The following is a 22,131-nucleotide window of genomic DNA, read 5'->3' as shown; positions in this document are numbered from 1 at the left end:
TGATATTTAGTGTATTGCAGGGCGTCTTTAATTGAGACAACAAATTGTTGAACAAAAAAATGTGTAAAAAACAAATGTAGTTGTTCTCTGAACCTACCTTCTCGGCTTGTATAAACAAAGGTATTGTGTGTGTGTGTTTTTTGTTTGTTTTTGCCGGTTGCAAAGCAGCAACACATACAAGATGCTGTCCTCACACTTCTGCTGCATTTATTTTTAAGGGTAACGTTGCACGATAACAAGTTTGTAATGATATTAAAGTGCAACATTTGACCAGAGAAGCAAACTGCTAAACAAGAGAAAGGCCCTGGCTTACATGCACACACGGGGAAAATGTGAAAAGGTTAGCGTGGCGTGCTTTATTTATTATGCTTATATTTTATAGGCGTTTTACAGGTTTGCGGCCAATGTCGACACACTGGCTCACTTTCATTTGGGAGCCGTTGACGTCAGGGAAGCACACTTGTGTTTGCCCTGGGTTCAGAAACCATGAGGTGGTAGCAGTGAAATCCAGGTCATGACTCACCTCTCTGTGCCGGTTGGCTGAATCGCAAAAGCAACCATTTGTATTCTTCATTTCATTGGTTGGACCAAAGATCGTGCCTCGGCAGAGACCTTGCAATCAGCAGAGCAGCAATTAAGACAGTATCAGCATTGCCATCACCATATTACAAAAATAAACTATAAATGACAATAGCAGAAGTGAATTTTGACGCTTAAAATAAATGAGATGACAGTAAATGGTGGTGCGACTCCATAAAATAGACAAAAATACTTTAGGCTATAATGAACTGGACTGTCAAACCTATTTTGGTCATGTACCACATTGTAGTTGGGGTCCTCCCAGAATCTGAGGACAATCAAGGCACCAACATTCAAATTTTTGTTATTTTCTAAAAAGTACCAAAACCCCCAACAACAACTTGTTTTAAACCATCACAAACCAGTAGTTTAATTCGTCCATTTTATTTTTTATATTTTGCTGTGTTTGGTGCAATCCTGCTAAGATAGTCAGTCACCTGAGAATGTATTTTCCAAAAAACATGTATGAATAAATCCTTACAAAAGAAAAAAAGCTAAATGGTATTTAAATGCTAATGTGAGTCTCTCTCTCTCTCTGTCTTTTTCTTACTACTAATTTCAGTCGCTAATGAAGACGTGTATGTATTATGTAATCAAAATATTCCTTCACTAATAACAGCAATATGTTTTTAAGTGCTGATGTTAGAGGTTTTGTTCAAGGCTACATGCTAGCCATGTTAGCGGCTATGCAAAGTGGTCAAGAAGAAACTAAGCAATATAATAAAAAAATAAAAACTTCTTATTATTGTATTTTAGTGATGAGCAGTGTGAAAAGACTTACCTTACGTCAGCGTGAACAGCTTGATGATAATTTTTGCTGAGTTATATAGCTCGCTTGCTTTTTCTCTTCTTTTTGATGGCTAAATTGTTTTAGTAAAAGTTGAGTGGGTTGTTGACAGATGGCTTTAGAGCATATCAACAAAATCACACACACAAAAATGAGCCAATTTTAAACTAAGTTTCAATGCTATGTTTGATATGTAAGAGAGAGAAGAACTGTTTTTGCTTTCGAATGATTTAACAGAAGATGAAGCGATGACTAATATTCAGTGTGTCATTACATCCTTTATTGGCAAGTACAGTGTGATAAATTAACAACAATAAATACATTAATAACTCACAAAACACTGAAAAGTGCCTGACCTCCCTTCCATAGCTCGTCTTGGTACATTCCATGTGCTTCCCTGTGGCGTGTGAGAGTGTGACGTGGCATTTATTATGCAACGGACATAACGTTTTGGATTTATTAATTTTTAATAAATTGCCCAATGATTCTATATTGACAAGACACCACCATGTGTTTTTCATCCCCAAAAAGTCTTGTAAGTGATCCGCCTGGCACTTTATTGAAAGTCCATGTTCTTGTAGTCATCAGTGCATTTGTACTTGCTGCCAGCGTAGCGGGTGCACACCAAGTGGGGGAGGCAGGGGCACGTGTGGTGCTGCCTTTTGCCAGGATAGGGCACCTGCACCAGGGCAAGACAGGAGTACTTAACCAACAGCTCATCCTTCAACTTTCTTGTTTGCTTGCAAAAATCAAACCAAGAAATAATAACTAAACAAACAAAGAAACAAACTAAATCTTTTTTGTTTACTGGACTTATATATATATTTTTTAGATTGATTAAGAAAAAAATAACATGTCATTATAATGAATAAAAATACATCTAAATAAATAATACATTCAATATAATTGTATTTAACAAACCTGCTATCTTAAAATATAAACAACAATAAATAAATCAAATTAAAATTGCTTTGTCAAATTGACTACATTTTTAATTCTTAATTTTTTTCTTTTTTTTGGGGGGGTGTAAATTAAAAAATTGTGCGTAGCATTTTTCATTTATTTAATAACCGTCCTGTGAAATTATATAATTTGACTATATATATATATATATATATATATATATATATATATATATATATATATATATATATATATATATGTATATAGTCAAATTATGCTTTATTTCTTTAATGACCCTGTTGTTAATTTGTGGTTCAGAATGACCCTTAAAAAAATTACTGGACTTTTTTTTCTTCTTCATTATAAAAAAAACAAAACGGTGACAAATTATTATATCATATTTAATTGCCCTCCTGTGAAATTGTGGGTCAAATTGCAACCATAAAAAAAAAAAATCTACTTATTTAGCTGGTTTTCGTTTCTCTTTTTTAATGCTAAATAAATAAATATCATATTCCATTATTTATAAATAATTATTATACTACAGTTTGATTTTTTTTACTCTCTCCCCCCTTTTTTTTTGTTCCTTCTTTTTTTTTTTTAATACCATTTTCATTACTGTCCTTTATGTTACGGGTCAAATTTGGAATTTTAAAAGCAGAAAAATCTAAAAGTGTAACAATTTTAAAATTTTGGATTAAACTATGTGTGTGTTTTTGTCATATTTCCCACCATGTTTTTTTCCATTGTATGATGGTCAGTTGTATGGATATCTGATATTGTCGTGTGAATATACTGTACATGCCGTGAATATCTGCGTGGCCCACCTTGTGACTGAGCGGGTGGCAAACGTCGCCTTCGGTACCCCTCGGGATGCACATCCTCAGGCCCCTCAGCCACAGACTGACGGCACAGCACAGACCCAAGCCACACTGTATGTCGCGTTCGCAAGCCTGTAGAGAGACACAACTCATTGACATGACATGTAGACCGCACAGCTCTCTTTGTGCTAAATTTAAAGGGAATGTGGGGAGCCGCTTCGACTGGCTGGGAGTCGGCTGTGTTCCCTCCCTACAGTAGCAATGTGTTGGAGAGAGGGGAATCTCGAAAAACAGTGAAAGAGTAAAACAAGCTCTACACTTGCAATGTGACAATTAAAAATATGATACACAGTAGATTGTTCACGTTTATAAAAGTGGGATGTGACAATAAGAAAACGCACTGCTCTCTATGACCTGTGATGTAAGCTGCTTTTGGCTGAATTGCATTTGAACTTCCATGCGCCCACGCACATTTTGTACCGTTTCATCACTCTGATCTATTTACAAGCGGCCATCAATTGCATCCAGGATATCTTTCCCTCCGGTGGACGTGAAGCAGGATGAGGATGCGGTCTCCATGCTGTCATGCCTAATCACTTTTCACTTAATATAGCAAGACATGTGACTGTGCTTTTCGACATCTATTGCATTGGCATACGGCGGCTTCTATTTGCGCTGAAGCCAATCGGATAAATGAGAGCAGATAAACATTATTTGCAGGGTGGCTGCGCTTCAATGATATTGACAAATTGGCACCGATGCAGCACAGCGTATAAATATGGCTGTCAATGAAAATGAAACCAGGATTGCCTGTTAATAGAGAAGTGTGCCCAATAATTCATTTATCAAGGTAGATTAATGCTTTGTAGCTATGGTTAATCTGATTTTTTTTTATTTTATCCAATCACTTAACTCTATAATATTGTACTGTATGAAAATGATAGTAATAGAATGTGAAAAAAAATGTGAAAAAAAATTAAACAGTCTGTACATCATTATCAATTCATCGCAGCTCCTGCTGCTGTCTGCATCTTGACCACTGGGGCGGCAGTATAATACAGCCATGCAGGCACAAATGAGAGAGTTTCACAACTACAGTACGGACCCAGTAAATAAAATTTTAAAAATTCAAATTAAATAAATAATAAATAAAAATACAGGGTGTCCATAAAGTCTCTTTACCATTTCAAAAGTTTATTAAAAATGCAATTGATTAGATATTTTATTTAGATTTGTTCTATTGTATTCAGCGTTTATTTAAGTTTTTTTTTTTTTTTACCTCTTTTAATACACTTCTACATGGGCACCATTAGTTGCACGAAGCACATCAAGACGGTACTCGATTTCTTGTCATGTTTGCTGTAGCATAGCTTCATCGATTGTGGCAATGGCATCAGTAATACTTTGCTTAAGGTCAGTAATGATAAACACTGTGTGTTTTTTTAAACACTGAATACAATAGAACAAATCTGAATAAAATATCTAATCAATTGCATTTTTAATAATTTTTTTAAATGGTAAAGAGACTTTATGGACACCCTGTATGATAGTAAATAAATAAAAATAAGTAAAAAAAATAAATAAACAATTAATAGTTAAATTAAAAAAAAATTAAAAAGTAAATAAATAAATACAAAAAATAAAATAAAATAAAATATTTTTTAACTATTTGTGCACCAATTCATTGCGGCTCCTGCTGCTGTCTGCATCTTGGCCACTGGGGCGGCAGTATAATACAGTCATGCAGACACAAACGAAGAAGAGTTTCACAACTGCAGTACAGACCCAGTCAATGAAATTAAAAGAATTCAAATAAAATAAAAATAAATAATAAATACAAATATAATAGTAAATAAATAAAATAAGAAATAAAATAAATAAAACAATAAATAATTAAATTCAAATAAATAAAATAAATAGCAAATAAATAAATACAAAAAATAAAATAAATATATATATTTTTTAACTATTTGTGCACCAATTCATTGCGGCTCCTGCTGCTGTCTGCATCTTGGCCACTGGGGCGGCAGTATAATACAGTCATGCAGACACAAACAAAGAAGAGTTTCACAACTACAGTACGGACCCAGTCAATGAAATTAAAAAAAATTCAAATAAATAATAAATAAAAATATAATAGTAAATAATAGAATAAGAAATAAAATACATAAAACAATAAATAATTAAATTCAAATAAATAAAATAAATAGCAAATAAATAAATACAAAAAATATTATTATTATTATTATTATTTTTTTTTTTTTAACTATTTGTGCACCAATTCATTGCGGCTCCTGCTGCTGTCTGCATCTTGGCCACTGGGGCGGCAGTATAATACAGTCATGCAGACACAAACGAAAAAGAGTTTCACAACTGCAATAAGTGACCCAGGAGATAATATGTATTTGCCTTAGCTTTAATGAAAGGCATATTAAGCAATATAAAAGCACCCTATTTATCACAAAATACAATTACCATCGTCAGAAAACACGTTGCAAATCATGCAATTTCATTTTGGACACATAAGACATTTCCGCATTAAAAGTTTGAAAAATAATAGTTTAGAATACGGTATCTTTCTTACTGTTCGAATGATGACAACTGCCAATAAAATGAATTAATTTTCAAAAGGAAATGATATTCATAGCATATAGAACTCACTCCAGTGATGACGGCTCCTCTGGACCAGCTGACAGATGCAAGGAGGAAGGACAGCAGCACCACTTGGAAGCTCATGACGACAAGGGATCCTCTCGTGAAGCTTTCAGGCACTCTCCCGGCTCGTCTCTTTATCCACTCGGGCTCCCTCACCTCACCTCAGCTCACCTCCCGCCCACTCCGTGTGTGAGGTACCCCCATGGCCGTCTCATCAGATGCTCCCGAATGGGAATGGGCAGGAAGCCTCAGGCTTTGCCTCTTAGTTTTTCGAACATCTGTTTCTGTGACTCAGCCCATTAAAAAAAAAACAGGGATGAATATGAAAAAGCTTAACATATAAAGTCTACACACCCCTGTTGAAAGGTTTTTGAGATGTAAAAAAAGAAAAGAAAAGTAAAGTGAAAATTATCATGTGGTTGTGAAAGTGTGCACACCCTTGTATAACCGGGATGTGGTTGCGATCAGAGTAAATAAATCACATTCAAATACATTAAACGGCAGTTAGCACACAGATGCCACCATTTTAAATGGCTCTGGTTAACGCCAAATAAAGTTCAGCTGTTGAAGTCGGCCTGTTATGACATTTATTTGTTTTTGCTTTCTAACAAAAGTCAAAAGGTTTTTTGCTAACAAACTGCTAATAATTTTCAACCTTGGTTTCATCGGCCCATGACAAAATCTCCCAAGGTTGTTTTTGTGTTTTGGCAATTAATTTGATAACTAAATGAGAAAAAGTCAGAAAAAGCCTACCAGAACATCAGAACTTTGGGCTTAATCTGATCCATTTTAAAAGGAGACGGATGTGTGCTGACTTCCATCTAACATGAGATTAAATGTGATTGGCTAATTTCTGAACACAGCCCCATCCCAGTTATAAGGGTGTGCACACTTGTACAACCACCTTGCTTTAGCCATTTATTTGAATTGCCACTTTTTAATTTTGCTCACTTTATTTAAAAGTAAAAATAAATAGATAATTTGACTGCCAATTGTTGCTAAGTGTGCTGAAATGTGGTCCATAAGTGGTTCAACATTTTGGAGAATTTTTCTCACCGATATCGTTTCAGTCATTGCATTACTGTTTAGTGGAGCAAATTATATAACCAATCTTTTTTTCATATGTAAATATAAAAGTCATAAAATGTACGATTAACTTCAATGGCACAACGCCAATCTATGCTGCCCTGTGATTGGCCGGTGTGCACATCCGAGGTGTGGCGTCGCAAAAGGTCGATTGTCCAAATACTTCTGAGCCTCTGATAGACAAATCTTCATTTGGGATTTGACTCTTACGCCTTATTTAGTGAGATTGGGATGTGGCCATATGCAGGAAAACAACGCTATGTCATCGATGAAGTGTGTGTCAGGTCTTGATTGAGTGTATAGGTTCCGTGAGCATTATTAGGATGCGAGCCTGTCGCAGTGCCGCTGATGGATTCCTCCATTGTACCAGCCACATAATCATATCCAGTCATTTCTGCCCCGTCAGCAACGCCGCCTCTTGAGGCTCGCCTGTCTTAAGGCTGACTTTATCTCAAAATCCATCAACATAATGCTGCACAAATTAAACGCTCCGGTTTTATGCCCATCGCATTTATGCAATATCTTATGATCAATACGATGCCTCATGTGAGCAAAAAATAATAATAATGCTCATGTCTTGGTGATGTCAGGGCCAGGGTGCTCAAACTTTTTGCACTGAGTAGTACCCCCACCAAAAAAAAAAAAAAAACACTTAGCTCTTCAAATATCAACATTGAAATATGGTAAGGCAATAGTTTTATTCATATAAAATATATTTAATATACCATTAATGTAAGAGATAGAAACATTGTGTACAGTTTCAATTTTGACACAGAGCTTAATTTTTTTTTAAAAACAACTTAAAAAATTATTACACTAAAATGTATTACATAATTACAACGCTACTGTAAAATGTATCATATTTCATCCTTTGTGTTTTGTGCTGGCGTTTAATATTTCTGATAAAGATGAAGAAAAACACACAATTCAGGTGTACTTTTTAATTTTATTAGCAAAGTTATGGAAAGCTGTTGTTTGATAGCATAAAGGCCTGGAACCCCCCCACCCACACACACACACCCGCGCAAAAAAACTATTTCCGACTTTTACCAGTCTTATTTATTTATTTATTTATTATTTTTACATGTATATCTGTATAAAAACAACAACAAAATTTCGAAACTAAATTTATTGCAGCATACAATATTTTGAATTGTTAGTAAAAATGCGTTTGTTCCTTTTGGGGCAATTGGCCCTTGCTGCGACTCGTAGCGCGTGACGTGGGCGTCAGCTGACTTCTAACCGGAAAAGTATCAAAACACGAAGTTGTTCCTCCTGTTAAATTGTATTAAATATCACACTTATTGCTTCTTTACGGATGGAGTCAACACTGGAGCAGCACCTTGACGACACGTAAGATATTATTCGTCCCTCTTAGGCTTTGTATAATTAATATATACACAAGTATAATTTGTTTTCCCCCCTTTCTCCCGCCGCTTGATTCGCAGCATGAAAAATCCAGCAGTGGTCGGCGTTCTTTGTACGGACGAGCAAGGACACAACCTGGCATGTAAGCATAGAAAATTATAGACAATAGATTCAGCTCTTCACAAATATGCTTGTTAAATTTAGGGCAGGGGTTATCGTTTTGTTTTTTTAAATCAAGGGAGCAGTTTCTCCAAGGACCCCTCCTCATAATTTATAGGCAGTGGATATTTTGCCGTGAACTTTCCTGCTAGCGCTATTTTGCCGTGAACGGCTCTGATTGGGTCAATTCCCGGACCGAGTCATGCGCTGGACATGATTCATGCCTCGCTGCATCCCCTTCCGTGTTTTCACAAAGTTTTCATTTTGATTTTGGACCTGATATCGACATTACCATCCTAACCTTAACCACAACCTTCATAGTAAATAGACAATTGTCAGGAAATTGTGTTTGTGAGAGTGTTTCAGGACTGTGCATGGAAACGTTTCAGTGTGTTAGATCACTTTAGGGTGTGAGAGCATTCAGTAATGTATAAAAGCTACACAATTTCAGTATATAGTGTGTACAAAAAAAAAAATCATAGAAAGAGCATTTCAGTAGTGTAGGTGAGCAAAATAAATAAATAAATCCTGTAGTACATGTAAGAGCGTTTTACCGGCATGTGTGTGAGATGAGATGTAATGGTGGCTGATGTCTGTTGCTGACATTTGTTTTCCTTGCGTAACCTCCAAACAGGCCGTGGCTCGCTGTCAGATGAGCACGGGGGCGTGGTGTCCGTTTTGGCCAAACAAGCCGCCGCTCTAACCAGGGACCCGACGGACACGCCCACCGTGTGCCTGGAGTCCGACTCCGGGTGAGCATGGACATCACACGCACGTTGTTAGTCTGTCTCAAAGGACATGAACTTTTTCAGGATATTCACTTCTTTTTTTCTTTTTTTTGATGCACCTGTAGATAAATAAACAGTTATGAAGGTCAGGATGAGTTAAGTTTAGTTTGTGTGGCCATGCTGCCACCTAGTGGACAACTCCAGCGATGTTTGCTTTGTAGAAAGGTCTTCATCTATAGTTGTAATATAATAAGAATAGAATTTTGGTCTGGTGTTTTATTTATTATGTATTCTGATTGGTCATTTAGGAACTAATACAAGACATTCAAATTAAATATGTAATGTCCACATTCTTTTCTGTATTTGGAATGCTTTGCATTGCGCTGTTACCTAAACAATTAAAAAACATGAAAGTATACATTGTGCTTTCTTTCTGCATGTTTTTCAGAAATATTTTAGTGAGGACTCACGGGACTGTCACGGTTGCCGTTCACAAGATTTCCGCCTGAAAGCAACATGAAAAGAAAATGTACAGAAACGTGCTTGTTTGTCTGTCCCAAAAATGTTTGTTTTCTTCATCTTCTTCAAATGTGTGTCTTCTTTCATAATAATAAACTTGATCATGAATGATACACGTCACGTGTGATCTTTTGAGTCATCATTATTAGAATTAGTGAACGTCTATCTGACCTTGTCTGTTTAGCATGGTTATAACCATACATTTATTTATTATTGTTGTTGTTTTTTTACCCCTATATATATAGGGCCACATACAGAAAAATCTGTTTGGTGTTACTGACAAAGCAGAAGTAGTGTTAAGTGATGTCTGCATTTTTTTTTTATTGTGTGTGTGTTGCCGTATTAAATCTAAGCAATTTTAATTTCTGCAAAGAATGACTAATATTATTGCAAATTACAAATTGGTAACTTGTGACAGGCTCTATGTACTGTATATGCATATATATATGTCTGTGTCACACTTCCTCCAGGTGGCCAAGGCGTGCACGCCAGATGGAGCAGCACCCTGTCAATTGCATTGAGGCAAAAAAACATGGCGAAAAGCTAAGGAATCTTTGTGCAGTTTGTCACTTTTTTTTTTATTACTCGCGACTGCCACCTCTGGCCCAAAGCGTAACTGCGGCATCTGTGTCAGGCTCGTTCATGGTGCACAACCTTAAAGCGACAGACAAAGACATGACTTCAAATGAGGTAAGAAAAATTCCGCCCCCTCCCCAAAGAAACTGTGGAGTGTGCAGGGTCCGCACACTCGACTTTAAAGGGAAGATCAAAGCTGACAGGTGATGTCAGAGTAAAACTCAGGGCTCTTCATACTCATCCAGGCATTGGAGCATGCATGATGTAAAAACAGCTTTAATATTACCTTTTTGAACTGCACAATGCCTCTTTAAATTCTGTATATTCTATTTAATTACGCCATTACTGTGTCAATATTTTAGAACACATTTATTCTGATTTAAAAAAAAATATACAAAAAGTGTCATTTTGTTGAAGCTGGAACAGAAAAATGGCAACTCACAATTCTTATGTTGGCCGCCTTCTATTCCGACAGTGGCCTGTTGGTGGTGTCAAGGCAAGCTATACGAAGTTGTGGTCAGACGATAGACAAATTACTTTTGTAACTATAAAAGACTACTATCAACAGCGGCGTTTTTAGCACAAAGCCGAATAGCAATAATAATAATAATAATAAATGAGGATTTTAAAGTGTAATGACGCCCCATGAGTTCGATTCCGATGTCCTGGTGTCTCGACCACGTGACCCAGCGCGTGTTGACAAAGCCCCCCTCCTGCCCCTCCGGTTGACTTGCGCGCTCTCAGACGTCTTGGAACAGAAAGTGAGAGGATGCAGAAGGAACGCAGCCGTCGCGAATAGAGGCACAAGCAAGATCACGGGCGGGCACAGGCAGAGCCCCCCTCACCCTTTCTCCCCACGTCCCCCCTACTCTTAAAGTGCAAAGTTATGGCAGGAAGAGAAGAAGAGACCACAGTGACGCGCCTTGCAGGTATGGAGATCCTTTCACTCAAACTTGCTTCTTTTCACATGGCAATCGACTGTTTGCTTTGGCATTGCTAAAAATATATGAAGTTATTTTGGGTGTAAGCGTCCCCTTGCTCCCACCGACGTTGGTTCATCTCACAGGTGGCCTGCAGATGACGATGACACGCGCCGTTTAAGTGTCACTGCGTCCGCTGTGAGGAAGGAGAAGGACCGGAGTGAGGAGGGGGGCACCGCAACGACGCCACCGCCATGCGACCCGGCTGCGCTCCGGAGATAACAACTGGCAGCTACAACACGAGGTACCCCCACCCACAACCCCCTTCATCACCCACCTTGCGACAAAAATGCGTTTTGAGGTTTACTACTGTAATCTCTCCACAATGTCTGCTTTGCACTGCACTGCACTGCAAGTCTGCAGGAACGTGTAGCCACTGGTCCCTTGACTCACGAATTGATTTCGTACCGCGGCCATAACTGAAATCACTCGTATCTCAAGTCAACTTTCCCCATTGAAATGAATGGAAATGTAGTTGATCTGTTCCCAATGCCCCCCCCCCCCCCAAAAAAAAACCCAATACACACACCGTGTAAAAATACAGTTAAAAAATAAATAAATATATATATATTTTTTTTTTTAACTGTATTTTTTTGTGTTAATATGCAGTGGTCCAAATTGACCCATGAACATTCAATGGTTATAAAAATACAGCGGGTCAATTTGACCCAATAACAATTTTAATGTTAAATATGCAGTGGGTTAATTTGACCCATTAATAAAAAAAAAACAGTACTGTTCTGCTGAATAAAAATATACTGCAATAAGATAATAAATATATAAACCTGTTTTTCCTTTCACCAAACTTCATCTTCCACACAGTTTTTGCTTTTTTCGCCACATTTTCCTCACCTTCAGCAGTGTCTCCATCATTTCATGGATCGAGATTCACATTTCAAAATTTGTTTTAACGCTCCTGGCTTTCTCAACTCCTTCAGCGTCAATGTAGTACATTTTTTTGTCAAAGTACTACATTCGTTCACAGAGCCAATGTGGCTCCCTAAACAAGATTCTACGTAGCGCCCACCTCTGTCGGCAATTTGACTGTACATACATACGAGTACCAAAAGGAAACAAATAACATTGTTTTAATCATCTTGTTGCAGGTGTACGGTTTGAAGCGGCCGAGCTGAGAATGTCACGCAGGGACGATGCCTTGTGACCTTCGTTCCAACGCAAACTAGCAAAACAGGTGATTCAAAATGCTCTCCTATTTGTCTTGTCTTTTTTGTTTGTTTTTTAAACCTGACCCGCTTGGCTAGTTGGCCATGCAGAATGGAAGATCTGATTTCTTTTACAGTTTTGCTATTTGTGTTGAGATCATTTTTTATTGTCCGTGCAGTTGGACAGAATGAGCTCTGAGAATTGACAGATGGAGAGAACTGCAGCACACAAACTTTATATGACAGCAGTTAACATTACATGGGAGTTGGATTTTATTTACATGTTGGACTGGGAGGGCAGCGTTACACACTGTGAGGAATGGATGTGACAAGTTGCCATATCAATGACGGGAGACATGACAGGACAGAGGTCGTGAGCCAGGCAGTGTTGCCGGTGCGTGCTGTCAAGAATTGTGAGCGCAAATGAGAGGACAGTCCAGGAAGTCGATTGTGTGAAAGTGTTGTAGTGCCAGTGTCATAGTTTCATACTGTAGTGTCGTATTTTCCGCAGTAGCAGTAGCGCAGGAGTGTCATAGTATACTGTAGTAGTCTCACATTGTTGTAGTTGCTTCGTGTCATAGCGTAGTCGTGTGTTTCATGTGCTGAGCTGCAGTTTCGAGAGATCCCAAAAAAAGCATCAATTTATGAGTGCGGCCTCAACTGCCAGCGTGTCATAAATTGAGTGCAGAATGTGGACAGTGGACTTGGTACCACCCCCCCCTCCTCCCCCCGAACATTGGTTGCTTCCATAATGAATGCAACATCATCTCGGTTGCAGCAGTAGAAACCGCACAGGATCTTTTACAGCGGGCAAAAAAAAGGAAGAAGAAAGAATAAAAAGTTAGCATTCAGCTGCTGTGCTTATAACACACTTTAGTAAGTTTTAGTATTAGTTTAACTTTTAAAAAATATATATATTTGGAGTATATGGGCATTTTTACTATAAATATAGTTAGTCATAGTTGGTATTATAAATCATTTATTTAAAAAAGTACAGACGCTCCCCAACTTACTAACGAGTTACGTTCCGAGCGATCGTTCGTAATGTGAATTTGTTCGTAAGTTGCTTCAGTGCTATATTTTGTATTATAATTTATGTTTAAAGAGAATACGTACAGTACTGTACTACGTATGTTAGAGAGAGAGAGCGAGAGACACACACAGTATGTACATGTACGTAATAAGATAAATAAAATGAAGTTTAACTTACTTTTGGAAGATGTACTCGATGCTTAAGGATTTGATGGAGGAGGAGGAAGAGGAGGATTTTATATCATGAGAGGTTCTTCGTCGTCGCTGGAATGGGCTTCAAAAGTTACTTCCTCCTCCGTAACTTCAATGTAGGAAGAAGTTGAGGGTCACGGAGAAGAAGATGAGGGTTGATGAGTATCTTCCTTGGAGGATTTACTAGAAACTGGCCGAAAGAAGCGATCTAACTACGATTGCACAGTTTTCTTCTTTTTTCATCATAAATGATGCGGTAGCACTGTATGGCATCATTCAATTGATTTGCAACCTTTGTGCAACGTTCAATATTTGGGTCTTGCTGCTCGAAGAGTGCGATGGCTTTATCTATGAGCGACAGGCGTTTCTTCTTCTTCCTCCTCCGCGACACGTTGCTGAGCCTCCAACGCTGGGTGAGCTCTCACAGCGCCAAGCGTCGGTATTAGCGGCGGAAAGAAGCACTACAGTACTCGGAAAAAGGTGCGCAATAAAAAATCGAACTTACAGCATCTCTTTCCGAACATTTTTTGACATGCGCGCATGCGCGCAGACATGTTCGTATGTACCGTTGTTCGTAACACGAATGTTCGTAAGTAGGAGAGCGTCTGTACTCGTTTTATTTGATTCTGTTACCGAAAATGCATTTTTGTTAAATTTTAGCAGAAGTGATTCATTAGTTTTCGTGAACTGTGATAACATTGATGAGCGTGTTCCCCCCTTACATTGGAGTGGCCTAATTTGGAGTTGAGCCAGTGTCCATATCATATCACATACCTCACTTGTCCTTATTTCAGCCAGCATCAACCTTTTTTTTGTTGTTTTGCGACCCTCATTCCGAAAGGACAGTAGTGGCACGGGAGTTCAACAGGTTTCTAATTTCTGTTGTTGTCCCACTGCCATTGATTGATTGTTTAAAATGTTTGGAAAGTGGCAGGGATTATTTGGCAGTTGGTTAGTGGCCAATCAGATGAGCAGCAAAATGAATGACGGCTCGCTTCAGCTCTCCTGTTACGTTGGCCTGTCAGCGGTAATGCTCCTCCTTAGGTCACTTTGACCTGGGCTGCGCTTAATGATCTAAAAGTGTCAGACATGGATAGAATCCCAACGTTGGGGAAAAAAAGACCAACATGAAATTGGGTGGCCATGTCTTTTATAACCAGGGCTGAGAGGGTTACTTTTAAAATGTAATCCGTTACAGTTACAAGTTACCTGCTAAAAAAGGTAGTTAGTAACGTAATCCAAGTACCATAATATTAAAGTAATGTAACTGGATTACTTTTAGATTACTCCAATATTGAGTATGCTCATAAAGACAAAATAAAAATAAATATCACCACAATATATATTCTATACAATGTTCCCGTGCTATTTGCGGGTGATAGGGACCCGGGCAGCCTACAAATAGCAAAAATCCTTGTGTAATTAAAAAGCATGTAGGCTATTGATTGATTGATTGATTGATTGAAGGCCATATGCTGTTTTCGAACTGTCACTGAAAGCAACCACACCTCACAGTTTGATAGATAATTAGAGAGATGGATAGCTAGCTAGCTAGCTAGATCGAATGAAGATGATGACACATGACATCAAACTTTCACTCCGAGTAAATTCCAGTGAATACCGGTCGCCATTTCCTCCTCCCGTCCGTGAAGCTTTTTCAAACTGCCCGCGTGTCGAGGACACGACTAGCCAGTTCGTTTGTTCGTTCGTTCCCACCTCCCCGACATGTAGCAACGGCCCCACTCGCGCGGGCGTACACGCTCTCTCTCTCTTTCGCACTCTCTCTTATCATAGAAATTATAATCCCTCGAAGTAATCCCCATTTTCAATAAATCTACCTGTAATCTTTTTACATGTTTTTTCCTGTAACTGTAATGGAAAACAGTTAAAAAAATTAGTAATCTGATTACGAAACGGCGGTACATGTATTCCGTTACTCCCCAAGCCTGTTTATGACATGATGCACAAAATATCTTAAGCACCTGTGCTCTAAATTGACGAGGAAGTTGCCCATTTTTGGTTTATGGCAGCCATTTTGGGGACAAATTCCATCAAAAATGGATGTATTCACTGATAAACATGAACATTCGGGGGACTTGTCTATCATAACTGGACGCACCAAAAAGTCTGAAAGACCAATCATTGAAATTGGCATCAAGGCTTTCATTTCCATTACCATATATAGTACCTAATTTCTATATATGGCTTTGATTGGAGCCTTCCTTCTTAGAACACGATGCTCCATGCAAATCGTCCCGTTACTGTTTGCTTGGCCATCATCCTGCTGACAGCTGGAATAACAAAGCCAATAGATTGGTTTGTGTATGCTAGCACAAGACAGGGTATATGCGGTCAAGCAAAAACACAGTTTGGGTTAGAGTGCAACTTATATAATGACACATCAGGAGATGTTCCCCTTACCTCCAGGGTGTCCACAGCCGAATGTAACGTCCGCACCAGTAAAGACAAAGAGAATGAGACTGTAGATTGGTCCTCATCAGAATAACTCGGACATCATGAAAAGTTAGCTAAATAATGAAACTCTGACATGCATGTGCATTTGCACATGTCATTGATAGGTCTCTTAAAATGTTTTTCCTTCATTTTATACAATTTTTACAAATTGGATGTACATCATTTTGGCATGTCCCACACGTCAAAATTAAATAGATTAAATAATTAAATAATATTACAGGGTTGTATTGTTCACAAGTTATTTGACAAAACAAGTTATTTTGATCATGTATATTCAATTTTCATTATGATATTGAACATTTTGCACTTGAAATTGGAATTGCTGTCCACCCTGTCATTCTAGGATAGCTGGCCCTTTAAAAAACAAAACAAAACCGTACGATGTTTTCAATGACATTACCGCCATTATTTTTGTCTTTCTTCAGAGTGTCTACAGAGTAAATATTTACACTTTCATTTTGTAGTTGTCAGCATTTTAAATTCCTGTATGTGTAATTGGATGCTGTCAAGCTAAACAAGTCCACTCTGTCATAGTAAAATATCCGTTGATATAAAAACCTGTCAAAAATGCAAAATATTTTCTTTACCAGTACCCAGTCAGCTTGCCAATTGATAAATGTTTCTAAGTGAAGGTCCAAAATATGCTAATTTAACATTAGCTAAAAATGTCCATCCTGTCATAGTCCACTCTGTCAGCAAGCTTATCTATTTTGCTATTTGCATTTACAACTATTATTATTTTTTAAAACATATACATGTAATGATTACAATAAATAATAATAATGACAAAACAAATAGTGGGTCATATTGACCCGTGAATATTGCTGGTACAAAAAATAAACCTATTACGATGTTAGACATTGGACTCGGAAGTGCACTTTATGTCCAATACAGTATTTCTCTTTATTTGTATCAAAAAAGATGGCGTGCGTTTGGTTTGAGGTGTACAAAAAGCGGGTCGCGACTCAATATCAAAGTGCGGCAGAGATCATACGAGTAGGGTTCGAAAAACAGCTGAGCAAGTTTAATTCTGAGCTGGTCTGGCCCACTTAAAAGGGGAGGCTAGGGTTAACGTTTCAGGCCGGCGAGACGCCTGGCTGACGTCAAGGTGAAGAAATGGTAGCGTCCGCTTTTGGAGGATTGTGAAATCATATGCTGGAAGACGCTTAAGGGACCCTCGCCCTGTAACGTGAGCCGTGGTTTCGGTTGAGTTAGTCCAAACCTCCGACGCAGAGTTTTTTAATAGCACCCGCAAACACCAAAACACCGTCTGACCTCCACATTAGCTGCAGCAGCACAAGCTTAGCAGCTGTGTCAAAATTGACAATGTGTTTACGTATTAGTCTGATGCGATTACTTCCAAAATGTGAACTGTTAAACTGTCTATGCCATAAATGTTTGTGTCTTTAATGGAACGGTGTTAACAGTGTTTAATAGGGAGCTTGAAACAGTTCTGAGAACTGTCCGGGTTCCCACCACATTTGTACAGGTTCCCACACAAACTTGTTGGTCTTTGGTTGGGTCATGGGGGACTATTGAAACATCTGCATTCTCATTGGACAGCGGGGACGAAGTTCATGCAGTCTTGAGAACTGTCCGTGTTCTCACCACATTTTCCACAAGTTCAGACATTGGAAGAGTCATGGGGACATTTTGGAACAGTGAATGATGTTTTCTTTTCTGTGAACTATTGAGTAAGGATAAATCATCCATTTATTAATGTCAGAAAGCTTATACAATTTGAAAAAGATCTAGTTTTTAATTTGACAATTAGGAGGGTCTCGGGCGGGTTGTATGGGTGTACCTAATGAAGTGACCAATGATTGTCCATTATGGAAGCTTGTGTGTAAACTATGGAATGAGACGTGTTGGCGTGTTGTACATCATGATGGAAGCGTGCCCAAACACGAGGCGGTTAAACCCTCGCCGCGAGGTGCCGATTGCCAACCCCCTTCACTCGAACCCGCAGACCCTCGGCACATTCCCAAACATGCACTCAGGCATTCTAGGCGGACAACTTATGAAAAGCACATGGGAGGCAAATATTTCCCCAGCGGTACACTGGTCCAATTCATTCCTCTTTTAATCCGCTCTGCGCTCTCTGCCTGAAAGGCGTCTCGCTTTCTTATACAAGTCACTTATTGATTCAGGCCACTAACTCTAAACAAGATACAGTGTTGCCTTAAAGTTCCAACGCAATGCATTCCATGACTTCCATTCTCTTGGCTTTCCAAAGTAAATTCCCCCTTAGAGATCAATTACATGTGGAATCATTCATTCCAGAGTCCGACATAAAAGTCTATGTCAGGGCTAGGGAAACTTTTGTGTTCAAAGGCTACATTTGATCTTTAAAACAGACACATGTGACAGATTGTTGATGCCGTTAAAGAAAGAAGAAGAACAGAAGTATGTAAACCATGCAAAATTGTTTGTTTTAAAATGTAGTATAAAATTGGCACATAAAACAAAATACATTTAAATGTATGTTTAAATTTTAACTTATTCACTGCCATTGACAGCTATAGACGTCAGAAATGAACGTTTGAACTATTTTTATGAGTTTAACATTTTTTTCCATTTTTGTTAACAAGAGTATGAAAACCTAGAATTTTTAGAATATAATTTTGGTGTACATTTAGAACAGATATAAAATTTGTGATTAATCGTGAATTAACTAGTGAAGTCATGCGATTAATTAGGATTACAAATTTGAATTGCTTGATGCCCCTAATTTTTAATAATCTTTTATTTAAAAAAACAACATTTATTTATTTTTTAATTTTTAATAATGTTTTTTTTTTAAGAAAAGATTATTTAAAAAATTAGGGGCGTCGGGCGATTACAATTTTTAAATGTAATGAATCGCATGACTTCATTAGTTAATTCACGATTAATCAAAATTTTTATATCTGTTCTACTACAAAAAAAAAATCTATGTTTTCATACTTTTGTTAACAAAAGTGGGAAAAATGTTAAACTAATAGAAATAGTTCAAATGAATTTTTGTCGTCTATAATGGCAGTGAATGAGTTAATTTAAATTTAATTATATTTAAATTTAATTTAAAGCAACACTAAGGATTATGATTATGGCGGCGTCATATGAACAAAAGCGGTAATGTTATGCCTGAAGGAAGACCACATTTTCCATGAGGACAAGCACATTGCGTCGTTTTCAAGCTCACATCAGCGAGTGAAAGCCGGGCCAATGTTGATCCTTGACTGTCCTTTTATCCGAGTAGCTTCCCCCTTTTTTTGTTGTCTCCTCAGACAAAACTTTGAAGTTGTTTTGCAGCTTCTGCCAGGAAAGCAGTAATCGTGGGTCGACATTCAAATTTACTTCCATCTTTGTAACGAATGGGGAAAGGAGAAAGTGATATAAAGCAGTCAGCACATTTGTCATTTTTTGTGTGGCAGTGCTCCTACCATCCTCCTTAAAGTTGCTTAGTGCCAGTAAAAAAAAATACAGACCCCCTCAGGCCATGGCAAAGGTACCATTCAACTAGTTTTAAGTTTCATCAGAAGAGTTATGAAAATATTTTAAGGATGAAAAGTTCCTTAGTGCTACTTTAAATGTTAAATGTTCACCTTAATCACACATTAACAAAAGTCCGCTAGCTTAATGCTAACATATACTGTAATGTGAATCAACATAGATGGGCTGACAAAAATTTGAGTAAATGTTACCAGTTACTAGTTATACAATTTTAAATAACTGCAAGTTGAACACACTCGTAGCAACATCACATTTACACCAAAATCTTCAACCAAACTATACACTTTCCTCGGATGTAGCTCCGCAACCTTAATGCTAACATATAATGCAAAACGCCATAAATGGGCTGAGGAAAATTTGCATAGATGTTACGGTAATTATAAACCTTCTAACAACAGCCACGTTCGCACATGCGTGGCAACATCACATTTAAACGCCGTATTCTGACCAAATCACACAATGTCATCTGACAAAAAACTGCTAGCTTAAAGGGACAGTAACGTGAAAAATCAACTTTTTGCAGCTTTTAGCTATGTTAAAATTTGAATTCCTCACCAAAAACATCACCCAAGTGGTGTTTTTATCCATTCACCCTCAATGAGAAATTCTAGGTCATTCTGCTTTCCAAGCACCAGCCCCTCCCAACCCGAGAAAACAAGCGGATGCTCACTCTATGACGTCATTAGGTGCGAACCCACCCCCGCACTGCCCATGCAAGCTAAACAGACGGCCACTTTCTTGGAGACCTCCATGCTCGCAGGGTAGTGATAAAAGTAGCCTTTATCAGTAAACATTCTGTCCAAATGAATTCGAAGCGATCAATTATCTGTCACATTTGCAATGCCAATTGGCCGTCTTAAATTCCCAAAGGTCCCGTGGCCGAGTAACATTTCTGCGCTGTAGAACCTAACTGAACGAATAGTGTAGTGGTTGCCCATTAAGCAGAAGGTCCCGGTCCGCACTGTTTTTTTCTTCTCTCTCTCTCTCTTCTTCCCTCTCCCCCCCCTCCACCACTAAGATTTCTTGCGGCAATGAGCTTTTTTGTTTCGAATGTTTATTGAAGAATTGAACATCCATCCTCTCTCCACATTTAAGAGGACGCCATTCAGAGGAGGGCTCGAACTCAGCGATCTAGCGCAGCAGCCGGCCCGGACGAGAGGGGCGCGCTGGGGTTTTACTGAACCAGGCGTTTTTTTCTGCGTTTGAAATAGAGCCAGCAAAATACCTAATATTACATAAAAAATGACATCGCCATGGTGTCAAAGGTAAGATTTAACCATTATATGCCTATAGTTAACTGTGGAAAGGCTTAAAATACCGTGATATAATAACTTTAATGCGAAACACCACAGATGGGCTGAGAAAAATGAACATAGATGTTACTTTAAATATAAACCTTTAAACAAATGTTAATTTAGCACACACACGTAGCAGCATTACATTTACACACAAACATGTCCAACCACGACTGCATCTACATACAGTACAGCTCAGTGCTTCATTTCAATGTACCACACTAGTCATATAAGAGCTAAATCAACGTCCTTTGTCCACCAAAAGTTTCTCAATACCGGCTGAGAGTCATGCCAAGCCAACGGCAATTGAACCAAAACAGGAAGTAGAAACCTAACAAATTAAAACCAGGAACATGTCATCTCCCACTATCATGACACAAAAAAACTTGAGACAAAAGTACTTGTCAGAATTGGTTGGCATGTCCATCCGCGTACTTCCTGTGGTTCCTCTTCCTTTTTTCCGCCCGTTACCCTTTCAAGAAAAAGTATGACGGCGTATTAGGGTCGCCTAGCGAAAAAAAGAAAAGAAAAAAGACAAGGCTAGATTTAAAGTCGTCATGACAAAATTAAAGACTAACCCTAACTCAGCAGTAAAGTCAATTTACCGAAACAAGTGTGTGTGTATCCTGGCGTCACAACCGAGCTCAATGCGACTGGTTGACTGGGATGACAAATCTATCATAACAGGATGCACCAAAGAGTCTCAAGAACTCATAACCCAAGTTGAACAGGAAGTCGGACATTTTGGTTTGACGTTTTCTTTATTTTTCATTTCCTTTGAATTTAGTGTCACACCTGCTAGCAATACCAAGCTAGCATTAGCACTGTAAACAAGCTAACGTTAGCCATAACTGCTACGTTGGTATAGCTCCTAGACCAGCGTAGTGTAGAATTCATGCTATACTATAGCATGACTTCGCCATGGAGTTTTACTGTAAGGGTTTGAAGTTTTAAATTTCGGAATGTACAATCAATTAAAATAAAAAAAAAGACGTGCTAATCGTATCTGTTGAGCAGAAATGCGGCAAATTCCATGTCACTTCTGAATCCTATCAGCGGCCTGATGTTGCTTCACTTGACTGCTTGTCTTATGCCAAGTATATGATAAGTATATGATGCCAAGATATGCCACCACAATTTATTATTTATTTAAATTGCAAACTTCCCCTTTAATTGATCACATTGTCTTGAGTTTATCATCTGCATTATTTAACAGTCTTATGACCAGCAGAGTGAACCTGATTAGCAGGAATTTCTTGCTGAAATCTTGTTTCACATTACAGTACGCAGGGATACTCCTGTTACACGCCTATGCGGA

General features: G+C 38.2%; 3 protein-coding genes across 5 annotated transcripts in view; 2 read left to right on the top strand and 1 right to left on the bottom strand.

Moving 5' to 3' along the window:
* Nucleotides 1-1,740: 1,740 nt before the first annotated feature.
* Nucleotides 1,741-5,906, bottom strand: prok1 (prokineticin 1). Its single transcript, XM_077586081.1, has 3 exons — nt 5,752-5,906; nt 3,097-3,222; nt 1,741-2,045 (listed from the first exon to the last, which is right to left on the bottom strand). Exons 1-3 carry the CDS (start codon nt 5,824-5,826, stop codon nt 1,923-1,925), a joined length of 324 nt encoding a protein of 107 aa, XP_077442207.1. The 5' UTR covers nt 5,827-5,906; the 3' UTR covers nt 1,741-1,922.
* Nucleotides 5,907-8,040: 2,134 nt separating this feature from the next.
* On the top strand, nt 8,041-9,718 carry lamtor5 (late endosomal/lysosomal adaptor, MAPK and MTOR activator 5). The gene is made up of 4 exons (XM_077576682.1): nt 8,041-8,184; nt 8,280-8,341; nt 8,993-9,110; nt 9,535-9,718. The coding sequence occupies exons 1-4, from the start codon at nt 8,150-8,152 to the stop codon at nt 9,593-9,595; spliced, it is 276 nt and encodes a 91-aa protein (XP_077432808.1). The 5' UTR covers nt 8,041-8,149; the 3' UTR covers nt 9,596-9,718.
* A 1,111-nt stretch (nt 9,719-10,829) lies between these two features.
* Nucleotides 10,830-22,131, top strand: part of slc16a4 (solute carrier family 16 member 4) — a 32,617-nt gene continuing 21,315 nt past the window's right edge. For all 3 annotated transcript variants that reach the window (XM_077582174.1, XM_077582166.1, XM_077582157.1), the window contains exons 1-3: nt 10,830-11,110; nt 11,248-11,405; nt 12,268-12,353. The gene's annotated coding sequence lies outside the window, so the exon portion shown is untranslated. The remainder of the gene's footprint in view (nt 11,111-11,247; nt 11,406-12,267; nt 12,354-22,131) is intronic.

This window comes from Vanacampus margaritifer, chromosome 1 (genome assembly GCF_051991255.1).
Source record: "Vanacampus margaritifer isolate UIUO_Vmar chromosome 1, RoL_Vmar_1.0, whole genome shotgun sequence".
NCBI classification, from domain to species: Eukaryota; Metazoa; Chordata; class Actinopteri; order Syngnathiformes; family Syngnathidae; genus Vanacampus; species Vanacampus margaritifer.
Note: the sequence above shows the minus strand (reverse complement) of the source record. Positions and strands in the feature narration are given on the sequence as shown.